Raw genomic sequence first — 19,156 nt, forward strand, 5'->3', positions numbered from 1 at the left:
AAACATTTGCGGCGATTTAAAAATGGGGAGATGTAACTATAACTAATATATAACTTGTAATAGATCACAAAGATTGGCCTAACAGCTGAGAGCGACGTTTTGAGCATCGGTGCTGCAGTTTCCTGGCCATTGGGTTGATTTTGGGTCCTCATCACTGGTCTTATTCAAAAGCCTGTCTGAAGAGGTCCAACTCATCTCACTTAGAATAATTCAGTTGTCATGCCGTAACCAAAGACATGCAAGCAAAATATGTTATTTTGATGATGATGATGATGATGATGATGATGATTTATTAATCGCCACTCCCGGACCCTGCCAGCTCGTGGCCGTTTATAATAAAATCCTTAAAACAAAGCTACAATAATGATGGTGGCACAGTCCAGTGCTAAACCTCTCCCCACCCCCTCCATGCCCGGTAATATAAAGTGATAATAAAGTGATAGACAGACAGGGAGACCAGACACTGCTGTTTTCATGAACAAACCTCTTTGATCCATAGACCTGAAGTAATCAACAGAGCAGACAGTTTAAATAGAAACCTATCTACAATGAGTATGCTTAGGGGCAGGGAAATGGAGCAGATGCACTGTTTTTTTGCTTGAACGATATCCTGGTCAAGGATACTTTCTATCAAACTCTATGTTTACTGTTAGTACAAGCCCGTTCATGAAAAAATACAATGGGCTCCACCCCCTACCTGCCAAGGCAGGGGGGGGGGGAGTGTTTTAAGGCGGCGGGGCTGCCCACCTTAGAGCTGATGGGCAGGGCTCATTCTGGAGGGGTGATGTCCACAAGAATCCTATTAACCACTTTCCAGGTTGGTTAATTACTGCCATCCCACAAATCTCAAGAACTGTAAGAAGCTATGAAACCACACCTCTCTTAATTTCCATTGTAGATTGACGCTGCAAACAAGAGAGGACTTACAGAACTGGTGAAGATTTTGGCCACAGCTCTTTTGTTCAAAGACATAATCAGACTAACCCCAATATCAGAACAAGGGATTCTCTTCTATAATTCCCCGAGTTCTTCAGTGGTTCAGTTGGTTCTAAACCCAGTTCCATATGTAATGCAGAAGACCAGCAACACACGTGTGGTCTAATGTTTTATTACAAGATATTCATACCAAACAATGTTACATGGAAACTCCAGGAATGGTAATTCTGTTACACTGATTGACACCAATGTTTAGGGGGGAGATTTTTGTAACATTAGACATTATTTTTCCTACCATATAAAATATCGGAGCCTATTTAGCACAGTCTATAAATCTAAAGAAATCTAAAAATAAATCAGAAGTCAAGACTACAGCAATTCTGAGACCGAAAGCACTGCCACAGATGGGGCAACAGTAGAATTTCCTTTCAGTCATGGTTGAGTTAAGGAGTTGCTATACTTCTTTCTTCTTGAGTATCAATGGACCCACGTTATCTCCTGTTGACTCATTGTGCTTGTTGTGAGAACCATCGCAGACGGGGAACTAAAAAGGGGGGGAAAAAAGAAAAGATGGATGTAACTAACCTGTGTATTATGCTTACATTCATGGAAAGATTGATATTCATGAGCCTAGCTTAGCTAGGACATATTTGGATGTCAAACATTAGCTTAAGAGATGGAGATGGGAAAACACCCAAGTACCAGGATTGTTACCATTTATCCTATTTTTATCCCACTCTTAACTAAATGGTTCACAAAGTAGATTTCTGTTAAATTCATAACCTCACACTTCACAATTAAACAAGAATAAACCTGGATAAAAACCCTTGACAGCGTTAAAAGTAGTTTTGGGAATGGCATCAAGAATTTAATAACTGATATGCTCTTGCAACATCAATTACTAGAAGCATCAAATAACTCCAGAGGCTGACATAACATACTAGTTACAATAAATCCAGTAAAATATAAACCAGCATGAAGAAATAAATATGTCAAAACCTACAAACAGCAACTAAGATAAACAAAATGCCGGGGAAAGCAGGCATGTTTTGTCTGGGCACCGAAGACTTAGAAAGCTTTGGGCCAAGGTGAAGAGCTGAGGGGAAGGCATTTCACCACTGAGAAGATCTTGCCTTTTGAACAACTCATCTCACTTGTGGAAGAATGGATGATTGAAGCAAGGCTTCCCAAGAGGGTTTTGGTGGGTAAGTTCACATGGAAGCAGGTAGTCCACTATCTTGATCCCAAGCATGGGATCATGCATACAATCTAATGAGCCACTGTTTGCCTTGCAAGCAATATTATATTCACTTGCTCCATGCCTTTTGCCGGTTTTGAACCACAGAGGTAGCAACCATTTAATGCCTCCCTGTGAGCTCACGTTCACCAAAACATGGATTCTTTGGAATTTCAAAACGTTTGTTATAGCCTCAAAAGAGTTTACATTCAGATGTAAGAGCTGCAGAATCTGCTGGTATACAGTGACCTAATATGCCATTCCATCACTATCGCTTTCCTTCTTTAGTGTCTTTTCACACAGTCTTGCCTGGTCTCTTTGTACCTTCCACCCTCTTCCTGAAGCAACACAATCATCATATAGATAGACACAAACCCTCCAGCAGAGTCCACTGGAGTGTAAGAGGGACTGGGATACAGGGACACTATCAAGACCATATAAAGCCATTGTTATACAAGTTATAATTGGACAGGTTGTCTGAACTGACACTGTGGCTTGTGAATGGTTGGCAAACCAGATTTGGAAACCTTGGCTTCAGGTCTCTCCAGATAATGGTGGCAACACATCCACAAAGCATTCTCTCAATTTATGATAATGATTTGGGCCTGCAAGTGTCTTGGTGTGAACAACTGTGTGTCAGGAGCAGGAACTGAACTACCGCAAGAAGAGAAAACTATAAAAGTTTATGGAAACTCCTACTGTATATTTATGACAGTTTTGTATCACACAAGGTATAAATCATTAACAAAAAGACAATCCTTTGATTATACATAGAAAGAAGCCACTCACCGTTTTCGAGCGCCAACACCTGCAGTATACTGCCTTAGTGTGACACAGATCCTCAATGTTGATTTCATTCACTACTTTGGGATTCTCCTTCTGGATTTTGAGATTAATCAGGCTATCCTTCTGCTGCTTCTTTTTTGGAAGGAATGGACGAACAGCAAGATACCCAAGCAGAGCAAGGACACCCAGGAAAGGCAGTAATCGCAGCCATTCTGAAACTGAGCACAAACCAGATCCTAAGGTTTTATGCACCATGAACAATTTTCAACATTAGTTGCTATTGAACTAGCCTGTTCCAAACAGCATAAGGCCATTATCCCTGCAGCTGCTATCTAGAGCTTAGCTCCGGATCCTGGCAGGGGAAGTATCAACCACCTTCAGGAAGTAGTAGCACTGTCATGCACACTCTCCTCGCCATGCACCAGAATGATGGGATAGCTGGTGTCTGATACATTACAACTCCACCAGTACATCTGGCACAAAAGGAGAGCAGAAGGCAGGTCTTTCCTGCCTTTTGGTTTTTATGGGGCACTTAATTTCTTGGTTCTAGTCATATCACAGCATATTAAATATTGCTGAACCATGGACATTTTAAATTGTAAATTGTATTATGTATGTTTTAATTGATGATCTTGTGAACTGTCCTGAACCCATTGTCGGGAAGGGCAGTATACAGACAGTAATAATAATAATATAGTGCTAACTATGCTCATTGTAAATGATATACATATTCTCAACATAACCAACAAATTGTTCAGGAACACAGTATGCCTGGAAATCCAGACAAATACATAGCAAACAGAAAGCAAGAGGCATACTGGTCAACAATTCTATTGTGAATGATATCATGTATAGTGTTCAAAATTTAATGTTAAGACATGTGGTTTTTTTCAACTTTGGGGGGCTATGGGAGCTTTTTCATGATTTCTCCATAGAGCACGCCTAAATACTTCCCTATTTTTTAAAAAATTATAAACGCCACTGCATTGCCAAACACTTATGATAAGGCTATTTTTCATACTGAAGACAAATGTTGTGTAATATAAATTTCTGGTACTGCAGACCTCACTCCGCCTAACCCTGCCAGTAGAATAGGCCAGGCTTGCTCAAATGATTTTTTTTAAACAACTGTTGAAAATATTTTTGTTAAATTGTTGAGTGTAGTATATATTCTTTTGCCCTTTTATGTCAAGCTTTATTTAAATAGGGGGAGGATTTTATGCTGCTTTATATTCTTTTACCTTGATTCTGAGTCATACGACTGGCTAGGTGAACAGAAATTAAAATGTAAATAAACAAAAAGTATAATACAATGGCTATCACTGAGGACACGATTAGATTGCTGACTAGGAATGTTATATCAGATTAACTCTGATTCACAAGACCAAGTGGTTTAAGGAGAAAATGCTTGGGTACCTTCAAGCTGACTCCAAAGTCCTGGCTGGTTCATTATCAGTCCGGGCTCTATCATAGCATGCTAAACTAGGAAATAATGAACTACATGGGCATTAGAAAGTTTATTTATTATTTTAATTTGTATACCACCACTTTCTGTGGACTTGTGGCAGATTACATAAAACCAAGTAAACCTCCCAGTAAAACAGTCAGAACCCCTAATATCATAAAATACATAAGGCGGCATAGCCCCCATTCCTCCCCCATCTCAGTCAATCATTCACAGGGTAGAGGTTCGCAGAATGGGATCATGTTGGCCAGAGGAGGGACCCTAGTTGTTCGTGGTCTTGGCCTTCCAACAAAAGACCTGGTGAAAGAGCTTCGTTTTGCAGGCCATGTGGAACTGAGAAAGCTTCGTCAGGGCCTTCAGCTCTTCTGGGAGCTCATTCCACCAGGTCCGGGCCAGGATAGAAAAAGCCCTTGCCCAGGTTGAGTCCAGGAGTGCTTCTTTGGGGCCAGGGACCAGTAATGGCTGTTCTTCCTTCCTTATCCACTTTCCTTATTTTCTTTGTATGAATGAACTGCTTCTTGCAAAATTGGTTCCCAGGATTCTCACACTGACCCTGCTTTGTTGGGAGGGAAGAAGGAAGAGGATGGGAGAGAATCTAAGACAAAGGCACTGTATTCCCATGCAGATATCACATGACATTTTGAATAATCTAGCGAGAATGACAGTCCCTCATGAATGTGTGTGGTGTAGCCTCACTGAGATGAACAGAAGGCGCAACTTGGTTCATGAAAGAGATGCTTCATGGAGGCAACTACATCTTTATGTTGCACTTCTGATGTGGGCCCACATGGGCTAGGGCTTTGTATTCCAACTCTCTACATGTTTCATCTCTGTCACTGTCCTAGTGCTAAAAGTTTGGGAAACAAAACACCTACTTCCTCTAGAAAAAAAAACACCTCTCTAAAATATAAACACAGAGCCTTGCTATGCAAACTAATGGTAGATTGCCAAAAGTTGATCTGAACTAGGTCAGAAAAACAATTTGCAGGTCTTAGGGGAAAGTGTTCAAATGTAGGTAATATGTATGCTATAGATGTAGCTCCTAAAGAAATCTCATATGAAGGAGACATTCCCCATTCTTTGTGCTGCATTTCCTCACTCCAGTATAGTTTACTTGCACCCTAAGAAGAATAATGGTGCCCTACTTTCTTTCCAACTGGTGTGTTACAGTATGCTATCTTTCCCCCATCCCCCCATTGGCACTCCAAGGGAAAGATTAACCCACTGTCTCATGTACATGTTTTACTTCCTTGGGAATCTTCATTATGACCGTTTACGCACTGGAGGTTTCATGCTGGTCTGGAGGCTGGAGTTTTAGTTGTGGCAGGCTGCCCCACCTCTTACTGCACTCACATGGGGGAGCATTTGGCCCGGTGCACCTCATCCGCCCCTGATTTGTGCTCCTGTACGGGAGCTGGGGCAGTGAAGTTCCCAGTGCATAAACGGCTATGAGGTTCCATCAGTAAAATCCTAAGCAAAGTTACTTAACTCAGCAGAGCATTACTCTGCTACCTGTCCTTTGGTTTACTGGCCAAAGGCAAAAATGCCCATTGTCAGAAAGTTTCAACAGCAGTTTTCCTGAGTAAGCAAGACTCCCTGACAATTTTTGCAAATGTCAGACTGACATAGCTTTGATCTACGCACTGCATTTGTAAACCATAAATGCTATGTTCATTAATCAGCCTTTCCATACTTGTCATACTTAAAAAGATACTTTGGCCATCCAATCTTCTTTGGATTAGAAAACAACCATGCTATCTAATTATCAAATCAACATGTATTCACATTCTTTCCAACCTATTATTTTAGACAAGGAAAGGACATGCAAGAGGCTCATTCAACAGCTAGATCTGATATCTTTCCACCTTCATATTTCGCTAAGGGGTAAGGGAATGGAGAGTGGGTGGGGCCAGGCCACGTGAGGGGCCAATTGGAAGGCCCCTCACCAGGAAAGACAGCAGTTCTAGCCAATTGGGTGAGGGCACAATCTAGGCCCTCACCAGGACAGGCCAGAAAGCAATGGGGAAGCGGCAAGACACCGTGAGTACAGAAGGAGGCCTTCCCCCTGGGGCCCTTGCTTCTAGGCCCCAGGGGAAGGCTGCGCCACTGCCGGGGGGGGCCTTCCCACCAGGCCCGGAAATGCCGCACCTGGGGGCAATGCCGCATCTATGTGTCTGATGGGCGGCCGTGGCGGGGGGGGGGGGCTTCTTGAAAGCCTGTTCTCACGAACGGGCTTTGAATCTAGTAATATACATAAAACCCTGCATTTCCACTAAAGCTCAATTTGAGAATGTAGAGCAGAATGTCAAGAAGCAGAAGGACTCCCTGGAGAAGAGCCTAATGCTGGGAACAATTGAGGGCAAAAGAAGAAGGGGACGACAGAGAATGAGGTGGCTGGATGGAGTCACTGAAGCAGTCGGTGCAAACTTAAATGGACTCCGGGGAATGGTAGAGGCCAGGAAGGCCTGGAGGATCATTGTCCATGGGGTCACAATGGGTCGGACACGATCTCACACCTAACAACAACAACAACAACAACAACAATGTTCAAATTAGTATACTTGGCTCGTGAAAATGTCTACATTAACTTGACTACCTTACTTTGCTATTGAATGAAATGTCTTCTTAAAAGTGACAATGTACCAAAGAAATGAGGGTGTGAGAGTGTTCAAATATAACAGTGAGTTGTTCTATGGTCATACATGAAAAAAGGGCATAACCATATAATATACCTCTTAATAATTGAAGAAGGCAGAGGAATTTCATTCTCATTGACAGCACAGATAAATATGGAAGAAAACTGATGGTTTTTCAAGCCCTCTTTCCACCTTAGATTGTACAGCTCCCTCTTGAAATAAGTTGTGTCATGAAAGCATGTATCATTTTGAAGATTTTATCTAAAGGCACAAAGATTCTCTCACTTTTATTTGCTTCTGAGATGAAATACACGTTTTAATCCATCCTCGTTAAATCAAAAATAACTTTAAAATAATGTTACAGGATGTTCTGACAGTGTTTTGTTTCAGAATACAATCATAAGGGCTTAAATCCCTCCCCCGCCCCAATACAGCTGTATCTACCAAGTTTGAAATGATGGAAGAGAGAGACCTTGAGAACATTGTTCTATGTATCCATGGGGGCTAGTATTTAACCTAATAGCATATATGTATCCTTCCGAGGTCGGTAAATGAGTACCCAGCGTGCTGGGGGGTAAACGGTCATGACTGGGGAAGGCACTGGCAAACCACCCCGTATTGAGTCTGCCACGAAAACGCTAGAGGGCGTCACCCCAAGGGTCTCGGTGCTTGCACAGGGGATACCTTTACCTTTACTTTACTGTAACTCTAAAGACTGCAGAAGAGGGAATAGTGTTCAGGAAACTATATATGGCATGGATTTTCTTCTCCCTGACTTAATGAAGACTATTGTCAGGATGCTGCTTGATAAAACAGAGTGCTATAATATGAAAATAGCCTTTATATTAGCATGAGCAACAAACTCTGTTTCAGACAGACAGACAGAAAGGTCACATGCATAACACAATCACAACCTGTTTGCACTGTTACAATTTCTCGTTATTAGTATTATTGTTACGGTTACTTATATGTTGTGGATTGTTATGGATTGTTTCATGTATTCTTTATATGTTTTATGTAAACCGCCCTGAGCCTCCGGGGAGGGCGGTAGGTAGGTAGGTAGGTAGGTAGGTAGGTAGATAGATAGATCTTAAACATAATCATCAGATTCAAAAAATACGGGATTACTTTTGGTTAAACATTCATGTAATCTACTCAACAAAATAACGGCAACAATAGAATAAAAACAAACTCCAAAGGAGGATCAGAATGGGACCAACAAGGCATTAAAATAAAAAACTGCTGAATAAGGGCTAACATGGAAACTTTGCAGCATTGATTGTATAAGCAAAAAAGGGAAATATTTAAACAAGGAGAATATATTAAGTCCTTCTCAACCAACAGTCCAGCTACTCACAAGAGACTAAACTAAAAACACTTCTATTTGCAAATGTAATTTTTATGCAAATTCCTTCCTGAATTATGTTCTCTTCAAAGTTTAACAGGCAGAATATTTCCTCTTCAAGTTTCAAACAGCTGCTAGACAGCTTGGACTCACTATTGCAAAGTAGTCTTGGCATTTCTGCAGAGTAAGGAGTCTGCAGAATGCAACCTCAGAATATGGGAAAAGATGAAAATAATTATGTTATTTCAGTTCTCTGATAGTGCCAAGAATAAATCAAAGGACTTCTATAGATCCAAACCATGGACAAATGTATTTAGCAGGCTGATACAGACTGCAGCAATATTCCCCATCACCAGAATTCTGTCTTTGGGTGGTCCCACCCTCTAATCCAGAAATGACAACAATCCTTTCGATGATCTCAGCAATTCATTTCCAATACTTCTGCAACCCACCATCTGCAAAAGCAAAACACACATCTGAAAGATGCGCTACTAAAGGAATTCAAGTTTAAGGAGAACAGCATGGCTTCCTGAGTACTTGGCTGGAAACACAGCCATGCAAAATGTTAAGAACTTGCCCAGTTTCACAAGCATGCATTTAAGGACCATCAGGCTGGAATAAAATTAAAACTTTATGCAAGTAACTATGCATAATAGGATTCAAGACAAACACTTTAATGAATAACTAATTTATACAATCCATTCTCCTGGGTGAAAGGCAATGTATGAGAAGTATTGCACACATTTTCTCAGCCTAAGGCCCTGGAGCCCTGCCACCCATCAGAACGGGCATTACTGAGTTGGGTGGACCAATGGTCTGAAATTATATAAGGCAGCTTCACATATTCTGGAACCTACAATGTTCTCTTTAGCTCTGGGTGGTGGTGGTTGTTTTTAAATGATTAGACATAAATTTTATCAAACAGCTAATTAGCCATAATAACTAGAAGTTCAGAGGCAGTCTCCCAACTTCTAGGTTTAGAGATCAAACAGAGGATAAGGCACCAGTAAGGCCAATGTTGGAGTCAGAATCATGAATAAACTGGTCCAATCAAGGTGGTTCCTGCCTTCTCAGCCTCTTATATACACACTTAACAAGACGACAAGAAGATGACCTTAACCTTTCCGCCCTCCTGGAATGCATCTAGAGGTGCATGGACTGTAGGTCTCAGGAGTAGCCCTATATCTTCCTTTGAGTCGGTCAGACACACTCTGCAGGGAACAGATAAAAGTTGCCAGACCACCACCACCAGTTTAATCAATTACATCAGCATAGAAAGCACCGTCATCGTGAGGCCATAGTTTCTGCAGAAGCAACTGGGACCACGGACAGGAACTGAAAAAAAGAAGAGTCCCTGCAAGGCACAGCAATGCTGGGTTATCTGCAGACTTCGTTGCTCTCTACCTTTCACCTGAGAGCCAGCGTGCTGTCGTGGTTAAGAGCAGCAGCTCTAGTCTGGAGAACTGAGTTTGATTCCCCACTCCTCCACAAGCAGTCAGCTGGGTGACCTTGGATCAGTCTCAGTTCTCTCAGAGCTCTCTCAGCCTCACCATAGGGTGTGGGGAGAGGAAGGGAAGGTGCTTGAAAGTCACTTTGAGACTCCTTCAGGTGGTAAAAAGCAGGTTAAAAAAAGCAAAACCCGATTCATCTTCTTCCTCTTTGTCAGTGGCTCAACATTAAGGGGAAACCAGTTTCTCCTTTGTCAGATCGTTTGCTAAAAGCCAGCACTAGCATCCTAATACTGCCAGGGGCAGGACAAAGCCATCGTCCTCCTGGATTTCCTGATGGCTACTAATTCCTGACCTGTACAGCCCAGACTGGTTTGGTCATGTCAGATCTCAGAGGTTAAGCAGGTTCAGCTCTGGTTGTACCTGGATGGGAAACCACCAAGGAGGTCCAGGATCGCTATGCAGGGGCAGGCGGCAGCAAACCACTTGTGTCCATCTCTTGCCGTGAAACCCCCATGAGGGTCACCATAAGTCAGCTGGGCCTTTATGCCACTTTCCACAACCACTATCGCTACAATGGCAAACAAATGTAACATTGCTTATGTGTCCAGGTGCATTCTGGGGCTTGTATCGTAACAGCCCCAAAGGCTTGGAACTCACCAAGTGACCAATTAGGGCTGGATGATTGTCCGTGCAATGGGTTTTGTGTATGGCGACCCATGATTATTAGCTTTCATTTAAAAAGTGCTTTGAAACCACAAAGCAGCGTATATTAAAAGGGACAAAAGTAATAAGAAACAAGAGTCTCACAGTTGCTAAAAATCTCATTTTGCTTAAGTCCTTTGCATGACTTTTCAGTATTTCAGGATCAGGGTTTTTCTGACGTTCACCTGATGTCTTTGTAGGAATGAGAGCCTTTCCTTTAAACTTAGCCTGGAGGTAGCAGGCATTCCCCACTGCTGTCATTCAGCCAGACTGGACAGGCTCCTTTTACCTCATCCCTCAGCCCCTCCTCATAGGCAGCCATAGTAAATAAAGAAAACAAAGTAGTGTTTTGAAACTGCTGGCATTATGTTTTCCAGGCCCTCCAACTAAATAAGCAAATATTTTTCTAGCCTGACCTTCCTAAACACTCAAAAAAGTAACAACACCGATCAACAATCAATAACATTATAAACAGCAGAAGAACATTATATTTCTGTAGCCCCCAACTAGTTTCAGTTTAGGTTTGGGGAGGTGGTGACAAAGCTTTAGAGGTCAGATTTTCTCATAGTTTGGAGCAGTGAGGCTAGCACTTCTTCTCTGGCGGAACAGCTGTCTTGCAGGCCCTGCGGAACTGGTTAAGGCCCTGCAGGGCCCTGATTTCTCTTGGCAGAGTGTTCCACCAGGATGGGGCCAAGGCCAATCTCACTTCCTTTGGGCCGGGGATCCTGAGCAGGTTTTGGTCAGATGATCTTAATGACCTCTGGGGGGCACAATCAGTCAACATCTGCAGGGCCCCTGCCCCCCCTCCCAGAAACCCACTAAGACTCTTGGACATGTTTGAATTACTATTGTTTATGTCAGGGGTAGTCAAACTGTGGCCCTCCAGATGTTCATGGACTACAATTCCCATGAGAACCTGCCAGAAAATGCTGGCAGGGGCTCATGGGAATTGTAGTCCATGGACATCTGGAAGGCTGCAGTTTGACTACCCCTGGTTTATGTTATACTGCTACCCAGTTATTATCAGCTAATACTATGAATGTTATAGTTATATGTATGGTTCCATGAATAGTTTCAGTTCTATGTAAACCGCCCTGAGCCTTCGGGAATGGCGGTATATAAATATGATAAATAAAATAAAAATAAAATACTGGAAAAGGCGTGTCTTTAACAGCAGCCTACCATGGACACATTTACTGGCCTACTGAGGTCCCTATCAAGAAAAATATCACCTGCTAACTTTGTGTGCCAGACCACTGCAAGTCAAAACAAAGGTGACAACGTTATGTGCAAATCCTATGTAGTAATAGAAGTAATAGAAAGCTCTTTCTGCAAGGAATTCGAAAGAACTGAAGGCATTGTAGGACTCTTTGGCCCCATTCTGTCACAATGTCCCCAGTCAGGAATGTGATGGGAGTCTGCTTGTAAGAGAATTAGATAGAGTCATAGTCTTATTAGAGGCTACCAGCCCTGGTGACTAAGCAGAACTTCCACATTCAGAGGCACTAAACCTCTGAACAAGTATGCCAGGAGGCAACATCAGGGGAAGGTCTTGGACCTCCAGCACTGGTTAGCGGCTGTGTGAGATAGGATGCTAGATGAGATGGATCATCAGCCTAGGCTCATCTCATGTCCTGATGTTTGCCAGCTCCTCTCTTTGAACGTCCTAAGTTTCTCCATGCCTTCCTTTTCCTATGTTCTTCAGGCAGTTCTCTCTGAGGAAGGGCAGTCTGGCCACAGTCAGGTCATGGACATTTTTATGGTAGGCCCACTCCTATAATATGGCTTATCAGAGTAGATGCTGAAGATGCCTTCTCTTTCAGCATTAAGGAAAGTATACATAATAGATTTATGTCAATGAGTATTTGGTGGAGGGCAAATTTGTTCTGGCAGACTGGCTGGGCTTGAAAGGTATGAGCTATTTAGGGAAGCAAGCAAGTGACAAACAGAGGAGGTAGTAAAGGGAAAAAGGTGGATTCGAAGAAATGGTTTCTCTTGTGTTTGAAGCTGCCCTCTGTATTATGAGCAGGTTAATAAAACAAAAGAATAGTTTCCATCAGGAAGGGCAAGCAAAACAACATTCTGTTTTTACTCAGCACATAGGCTGCCTTCAACTAGTGCCTATCCTGATCAACAAGATTCCAGCCCCTCTAGCCTATACTGCTCCTATTCATGAAAGCCTAAACTCATTTAGCCTTAGGTGCCTTTACATTTACGTTGAGCACGTTGAGTTTACAGATTGTACATAGCTGGAGGTAAGATATAAAATCCAGAGATAGGAGAGATAGCAATGTTGTGTTGGTTTCGGGACATTGCTCCAGTTTAATGCATGTCCCATCTTTGTGAGGATGCTTCAATGGTGGTGGTGGTAGGGAATCAACACACAATTTTGAATGGTGCAGGCCGCATTCAAAAGCTTGTGCAACAAGTGCACTTTTCTTTTGCTGTATCAGTAAAATACATCACAGGAGACCAATTCACCTGCGGGAAACCGAGAAAAGAACAAAGTTCTTTTGCACCTCCTGAGATACTCATGAGGAATTCCATCTCTTCTGCCAAGACAGTGTGACATCTTTCACTGAATGACTAGTAGCTTCCATGTTACATGATGATTGGTCTATCAGTGGCTATTAGCCGCAGTGACTGAAGGGAACCTCCATGCTCAAAGGCAGTAAACCTCTGAATACCAGTGCCAAGAGGCAACATCAGAGGAAGGCCTAGGCCTATATGGCCTGTTGCTAGATCTCCTTAGCAACTGGTTGTCCCTGTATGAGGCCAAATACTGGACTAGATGGACCACAAGTCTGATCCGGCAAGGTTCTTATGTTCCATGAGGCACAGGATTTTGTGAGGGATAGAATCATAGAACTGGACGGGATCTCCTGGGTCATCTAGTCTAACCCCCCGCACAATGCAGGACACTCACAACCCTATCGCTCATCCACTGTAACCTGCCACCCCCTTGAACCTTCACAGAATCAGCGTCTCTGTCGGATATCTATCCAGCCTCTGTTTAAAAATTTCCCAAAATTTCCAAACCCACCACCTCCTGAGGAAGCCTGTTCCGCTGAGAAACTGCTCTGTCTGTCAAGAACTTCTTCCGGATGTTGAGACGGAATTTCTTTTGAATTAATTTCATCCTACTGGTTCTGGTCCGTCCCTCCGGGGCAAGAGAGAACAACTCTGCTCCATCCTCTAATACCATACAAACAGAGAGCCGCCTTATAAAACAAACCACTGACCTACATGGTCTACAACTAGTTACTTCATCACATACTCTTATTGTAGCAGGTCCCTAAAACTTCCTGAGTACTGGAACTAAAGATTCCAGAGAAGAAAGCACTTCCTGTTGTGCCAATAAACATATATACTGGGTTGGAGCTAGCCAACTTCTGTATTCATTTTTTTCCAAATTTTCCTTACTACTGCCCTGTCCCATAGTGTTTTGAAAAATCATTTTGGATCCCTTGATATCCAAGATAGGCATTTGGGGTGTTTAAAGGTCCCTTTTTCACCAGCAGAACTGACAGATGCATCCAACACAATGCTAAGGGTCTCAGTCTTTGGGATCAATATAACTAAATGACACATTTTCTCTACTCTGAGGATTTTAATTGCTACTTTCCTTAATTATGCTCAGGAAAACGAGGTACATATAGTAAGATATACAGGTATATCTTGTACATACATATCTTACATGTAGTAAGATATACAGGTATAAACAAGTGGCTGTGTCATAATGAACTATATATAGCTTTCTTGAATATTCCTGCGGTTTTTGTGCAGGAAAATCTTAACCGGCAATGAATTCCTTTGCCAAAATTCTTGGTGCCACAAGAGGAAGGGGAATCTGTGGTGCACTAAGTAGGAAGGAATTACAGCACATATACAGGATAATTTGTATGTATTCCTGATTAATCAAAAAATAACCGACTGGTTCCTACTATCAATCCATAATATAGATATAAATATGCATACAAAGGGCATCAACCACAAATGCTCAATATTTCATTGTTGCAGTTATGAATGACTGGTTAAAGGATATTAAAAGATTAACAAAGATCCATTAAATAATTTTGTCTAGAATCCCCTTTGTTCTGTTATGCAATATATACAAGATGAGACACTTGTATTGCACACTAATTCATGCTTGGAGTGGCAGTGTAAAAATAAAAAATATAAAGTATAAACTTTTAAAGAAAATTCACATTCAAATATGCAAGCTTCCATGTACATGTACAATGAATGCAAATGCACACTTGCTTATATGCATGGATGAAAGGATGAGTGGAAATTCTCTCACTTTTTCCATGAGCATATAATTAAAAAGGTTAAAGAGATTACCATTTTGTATACAACTTTATGTGTCTGCTGTGGATATTTCCATACTGAACAAGGCTGACGTTTGCTAGGCATCTACAGTCCAGTTCTACACAGTTAAATGTGATTTATCCATGAGTTCACTCAACCAAATCAACAACAGTAGATACCAACAACGTCACTCAGCTGCAGCTTTCCCTGTGGGCAAGTTGCAACAAGCTTGGGAGGTTTGACTTTCAAAGTGAACTTTTGAAACTTTCCCGCCAGTTAAGAGCCGCTCAGCTGAATGAGAAACATCTCTCACTTGCGGTTCACCAAAGTAGAAGGAACTACTAGAAGGCACAAAGAGAAGAAGAAGAAGAGCAAAAACATATATATTAATGTCAGGAAGGGGCAAGGCGAGGGAGGTGCAAGCAACAAAGAGGAGTCCTGATGAAGAAGGCCGGTGGCCTGGAGGAAGATGCAAATTGAATGGAGCGGAAACTTTTCCACGCAAGCCGGAAAAAGGAACCAAGAGGGAATGAAAATAAGGGCATTCTGCACTTGTGGATTAACCTGTGGTCCTCCAGATGTCCATGGACTACAATGACCATGAGCCCTCGCCAGCAAACACTGCCAGGGGCTCATGGGAATTGTAGTCCATGGTCATCTGGAGGACCACAGGTTGACTACCCCTGGATTATACTCCCCAGAGGGCTTCAAATCTAGTGCGGGTGCCTATCCTAACAGAGGCGCTCGTGTAGGGAACACCGCCTGTTTTCCCGTCACCACGCAAAGCGAAGCGAACAAGTTTGCAAAGGGGAAAGGAGGGGACGCCAGCCAGCCAGCCAGCCAGCCAGCCCTCCGGGCCCCAACCTCTCGCCCCCTAACCTGTCAGCCTGAGGAAGCCGCTGATGCTCTCCGGCATGGGCAGGCGCTTGAGGTAGGCGGGCAGCTGCACTTTAATAATGCGGGCCAGGCTGTCCAGCACCATGGCGCCGGCGAGGGCGGCAAAGGCAGGCTCGGCTCGGCTCGGCTCCCTGCCGCTCTCGCGAGCCCTTCTCAAGCCAGGCTCGACTTTGCCCTTCTTCTTCTTCTTCTTCCCGCTGGGAGAAGGGCCCTCTCCGCCAGGGAGCATGCGCACATGGCGCTGCTGAGGCCGAGGGCCGGGAGGAAGAGGAGGGCAGAGGGGAGGTTCGGGGTGGGCCTCCGGGGAGGCGTCGGCCTCGCGCGGCCGCTCCCGCCGCCTTTGGCGAGCATCGTTCCGCGTGAGGCGCGGGATGCGCGGGATGCCCGGGGGGGGGGGGGCTGGCGGAGGCGCGCCCCACAGAGGAAAGGGGGTGTGGCTCCAAAGAGAGAGAAAAGTGGGGAGGAGAGCGGGTAACTGGCCCTGATCCGTGGGGAGGAGGCGTTGTGTGTGTGGGGTCCTTGCTCCATGGCTAAACCCAGGGGTAGTCAAACTGCGGCCCTCCAGATGTCCATGGACCCCAATTCCCATGAGCCCCTGCCAGCAAATGCTGGCAGGGGCTCATGGGAATTGTAGTCCATGGACATCTGGAGGGCCGCAGTTTGACTACCCCTGGCTAAACCGGCCCTGAGGAGGCCCAAAATTAGGTTGTGCTCAAGAGGGGGAAACCAGGCACAGGCCCTCTCGAAAGACATGGCCTTTAGCAAGCCAGAATAACACGCAAAGTCTCTGCCTGGGACGCTCTCCTCCTCCCGCACCGAAACCCGGTCGTTAAGATGCTTGGGGACACGGCACGGGATTAGGACGAGCCAAGTTTGCCCCGTGTACTGACATAGCTAGCTGGATCTGGGGGGAATTTTCTGTCCCACTATTTGCCTTTGAGGAAGATACTGGGGAACCTTTAATCAAATGCTCTTCGCTTGCCCATTGTATACAGATCCTAGGGCCAAATTTCTTGCTGGCCTACTAGATCAAGAAAAACGTGTGTTTTTGTTAGCAGATACTAATTAATTTGTTTCTAACAAGAGGTCATTATTTGCCCTTGCAGCAAAGAAAATAAGGGCCAGAGTGGTGCTGCAGAGAGCAAGTACCTAGAGGAGCTATAGGATAGGTAGACATATGTAGTCTGGAAATGTTTTAATGATGCTAAGTGATTGTTGTCTGAGATTGCATATTCTCTTTTTTGCTTTTTTATTACTGATTTGAAATGTTTCAAATCCTTTTATACTTTCCTTTTGTATTGTAAAGGCCTATGGCTATGTGCAATAAAATCTGACTTAACTTGACAAATGCTCTTCGCGTGCAGTCAGGTACGCTGACGTTCTTTTGGCCCCCTCCCCGTGTCTGCAAGTGATAACTTTGAGCAGTGGGCCAGGACAACATGTGTATGTAAATGCAAGCAAGTGGGCATCAAACAGCATTGCTTTTTAAAAAGCCTTAATCTCGCCCTCCCACTCAAAGCCTACAAAACTGGTGGCCCTGCTCCCCATCCACTCCCACCCGATCTGTAACCCAAGGCTGCTTCCACACGAAGGTTTTCCTTCCCTCTGAATTAAGGTTCAGAGTGCCCTTGGAGCATCAACGCCTCATGCTCTAACCACACTAAGTTCACACTGCTCTTTCCCAGCGCTGCTTTAGCCTGATCTTCCAAGGAAGAGCCCATTTCATACGTCTGGTTGAGAAGATGCTCAGTTTCAAAACATCCATCCATGTTGGTGCCATTTTCTTGCTGGTGGCCCCAGATGCCCATCATTTTCCTGTGGCACCACTACAGCGGACTTTCAAAAAACAAAATAATACTTGCTGTAGCAAATATCTTTAAAAAACCAATACGGTCAACAAGTTCTCCATGGTGTGGCAGGAATACAAGAAAAAATGCAAGAAAATTGGTGGCTGAATAAGACTGCTGAAGGAAAGAACACATAAAGCTCCCATGGGAAGCTCTGTTGCCAATATACATGTCTCTTACGGTTGCCAACTGTGCTTTGGGAAATTCCTGGAGATTTGGGGCTGGTTTCTGAGGGGCTCCCATTTCTTCTAGGCTTTATGGTATGTCACAGAAGCTGCCTCTAAGGCCGTTTCTCTCTCCCCCCCCCCCCTTTGGGAACTGATCGCTGCTGCCTGAAGCACAGTTGTGATTCCAGAAGAATCCAGCCCCCGCTGGAGGTTGGCAAGCCTGATGCCTCTGCATTTGCAATTGGGAAGCAACAAGACAGAAGTGGTTGCTTCTTATGACGGTGAGTTGTTTGGCTAAAAGCACGATCAGACCCATCGTGAGATTAAATTCTAAAGTGACTTCTTAAAACAAAAATCTTGCTATTGAGCTAAAATGTCGAGGTCACTCTTGAATGATTTAAAATACCCTAGACCAATTGCCTTGGAGTTTATTATGGAAAATGCACTATAAGGATTAAACCAGAACCCTGATATGTTCCCATTCACACCAATGCTGTTCTGTGCTTTCAGCTTTTCTCTGTTCCTCGCCTCTTTTTGATTCTGCCTGTGACGGAAATGGCTTGAAATAGATTTCTGAAGCTCCTTGGCCTTGCTGAGCAGCCTTCGGTCTGGACTTCTTTCAGCACACGGATAGACGCACTGAACATGCTGAGAAGAAGAGGTTTTGATGCATTTCCATTCACTGCATAATGTCAATAAATGTTACCAGGCTTATTGAAGAAAAACGGTGTAATTGAGGGGTGGGTTTGTGGTTTTTTTCTTTTACAAAACAGAAAGTGCACGGGACAAAGATTCCAGTGAGCAATGGTACATTCTGTGGAAGTGCAAGATCTTTCACTGCCTGAAACAATGTAGGCAGAAGCTCTTGCCTATCTTCATGCTCCCTTTGGTCATCCTCTAGAGCAGGGGTAGTCAAACTGCGGCCCTCCAGATGTCCATGGACTACAATTCCCAGAAGCCCCTGCCAGCGAATGCTAGCAGGGGCTCCTGGGAATTGTAGTCCATGGACATCTGGAGGGCCGCAGTTTGACTACCCCTGCTCTAGAGGCCTCTTTCAGCTACTCGAGCCCAAGATGGCTTGGGAACTTGTCACCATGGGAAGAGCCTTGTCAGTTCTAGCTCTAGCCTGTGAAATGCACTCTCCGATGACACCTGTACCCTGCCAGACTTGTTTAGCTTCTGCAGAGCATGCGAGGCTGAATTGTTTAGGCTGGATTTTGGAGTGTAATCCATGCAGTTGACTTTTTTTTGTTAGTTTAACTTTTAATGTTAATATTTTAAGGTTATCTGCTTGTATACTGTTTATTATTTATTTATATGGTTTTGATGTTGTAAGCCACCTTCAGACCTTCTGCGGTCAGTGACTACAAAAAAAT

General features: G+C 43.7%; 1 protein-coding gene across 1 annotated transcript; it reads right to left on the reverse strand.

Moving 5' to 3' along the window:
• Nucleotides 1-1,092: 1,092 nt before the first annotated feature.
• On the reverse strand, nt 1,093-15,996 carry CISD2 (CDGSH iron sulfur domain 2). The gene is made up of 3 exons (XM_077300754.1): nt 15,749-15,996; nt 2,963-3,177; nt 1,093-1,480 (listed from the first exon to the last, which is right to left on the reverse strand). The coding sequence occupies exons 1-3, from the start codon at nt 15,993-15,995 to the stop codon at nt 1,391-1,393; spliced, it is 552 nt and encodes a 183-aa protein (XP_077156869.1). The 5' UTR covers nt 15,996; the 3' UTR covers nt 1,093-1,390.
• Between the last annotated feature and the right edge of the window lie 3,160 nt (nt 15,997-19,156).

The sequence above is a fragment of the Paroedura picta genome, chromosome 10 (assembly GCF_049243985.1).
Source record: "Paroedura picta isolate Pp20150507F chromosome 10, Ppicta_v3.0, whole genome shotgun sequence".
NCBI lineage: Eukaryota > Metazoa > Chordata > Lepidosauria > Squamata > Gekkonidae > Paroedura > Paroedura picta.

Coding starts and splice junctions, on each gene's coding strand:
- CISD2 (XM_077300754.1), bottom strand. CDS start 15,995: ATGCTCCCTGGCGGAGAGGGCCCTTCTCCCAGCGGGAAGAAGAAGAAG. Junction 3,178..15,748: donor CGGCTTCCTCAGGCTGACAG/GTTAGGGGGCGA, acceptor GTTTGTGCTCAG/TTTCAGAATGGCTGCGATTA. Junction 1,481..2,962: donor GGTGTTGGCGCTCGAAAACG/GTGAGTGGCTTC, acceptor CCCCCTTTTTAG/TTCCCCGTCTGCGATGGTTC.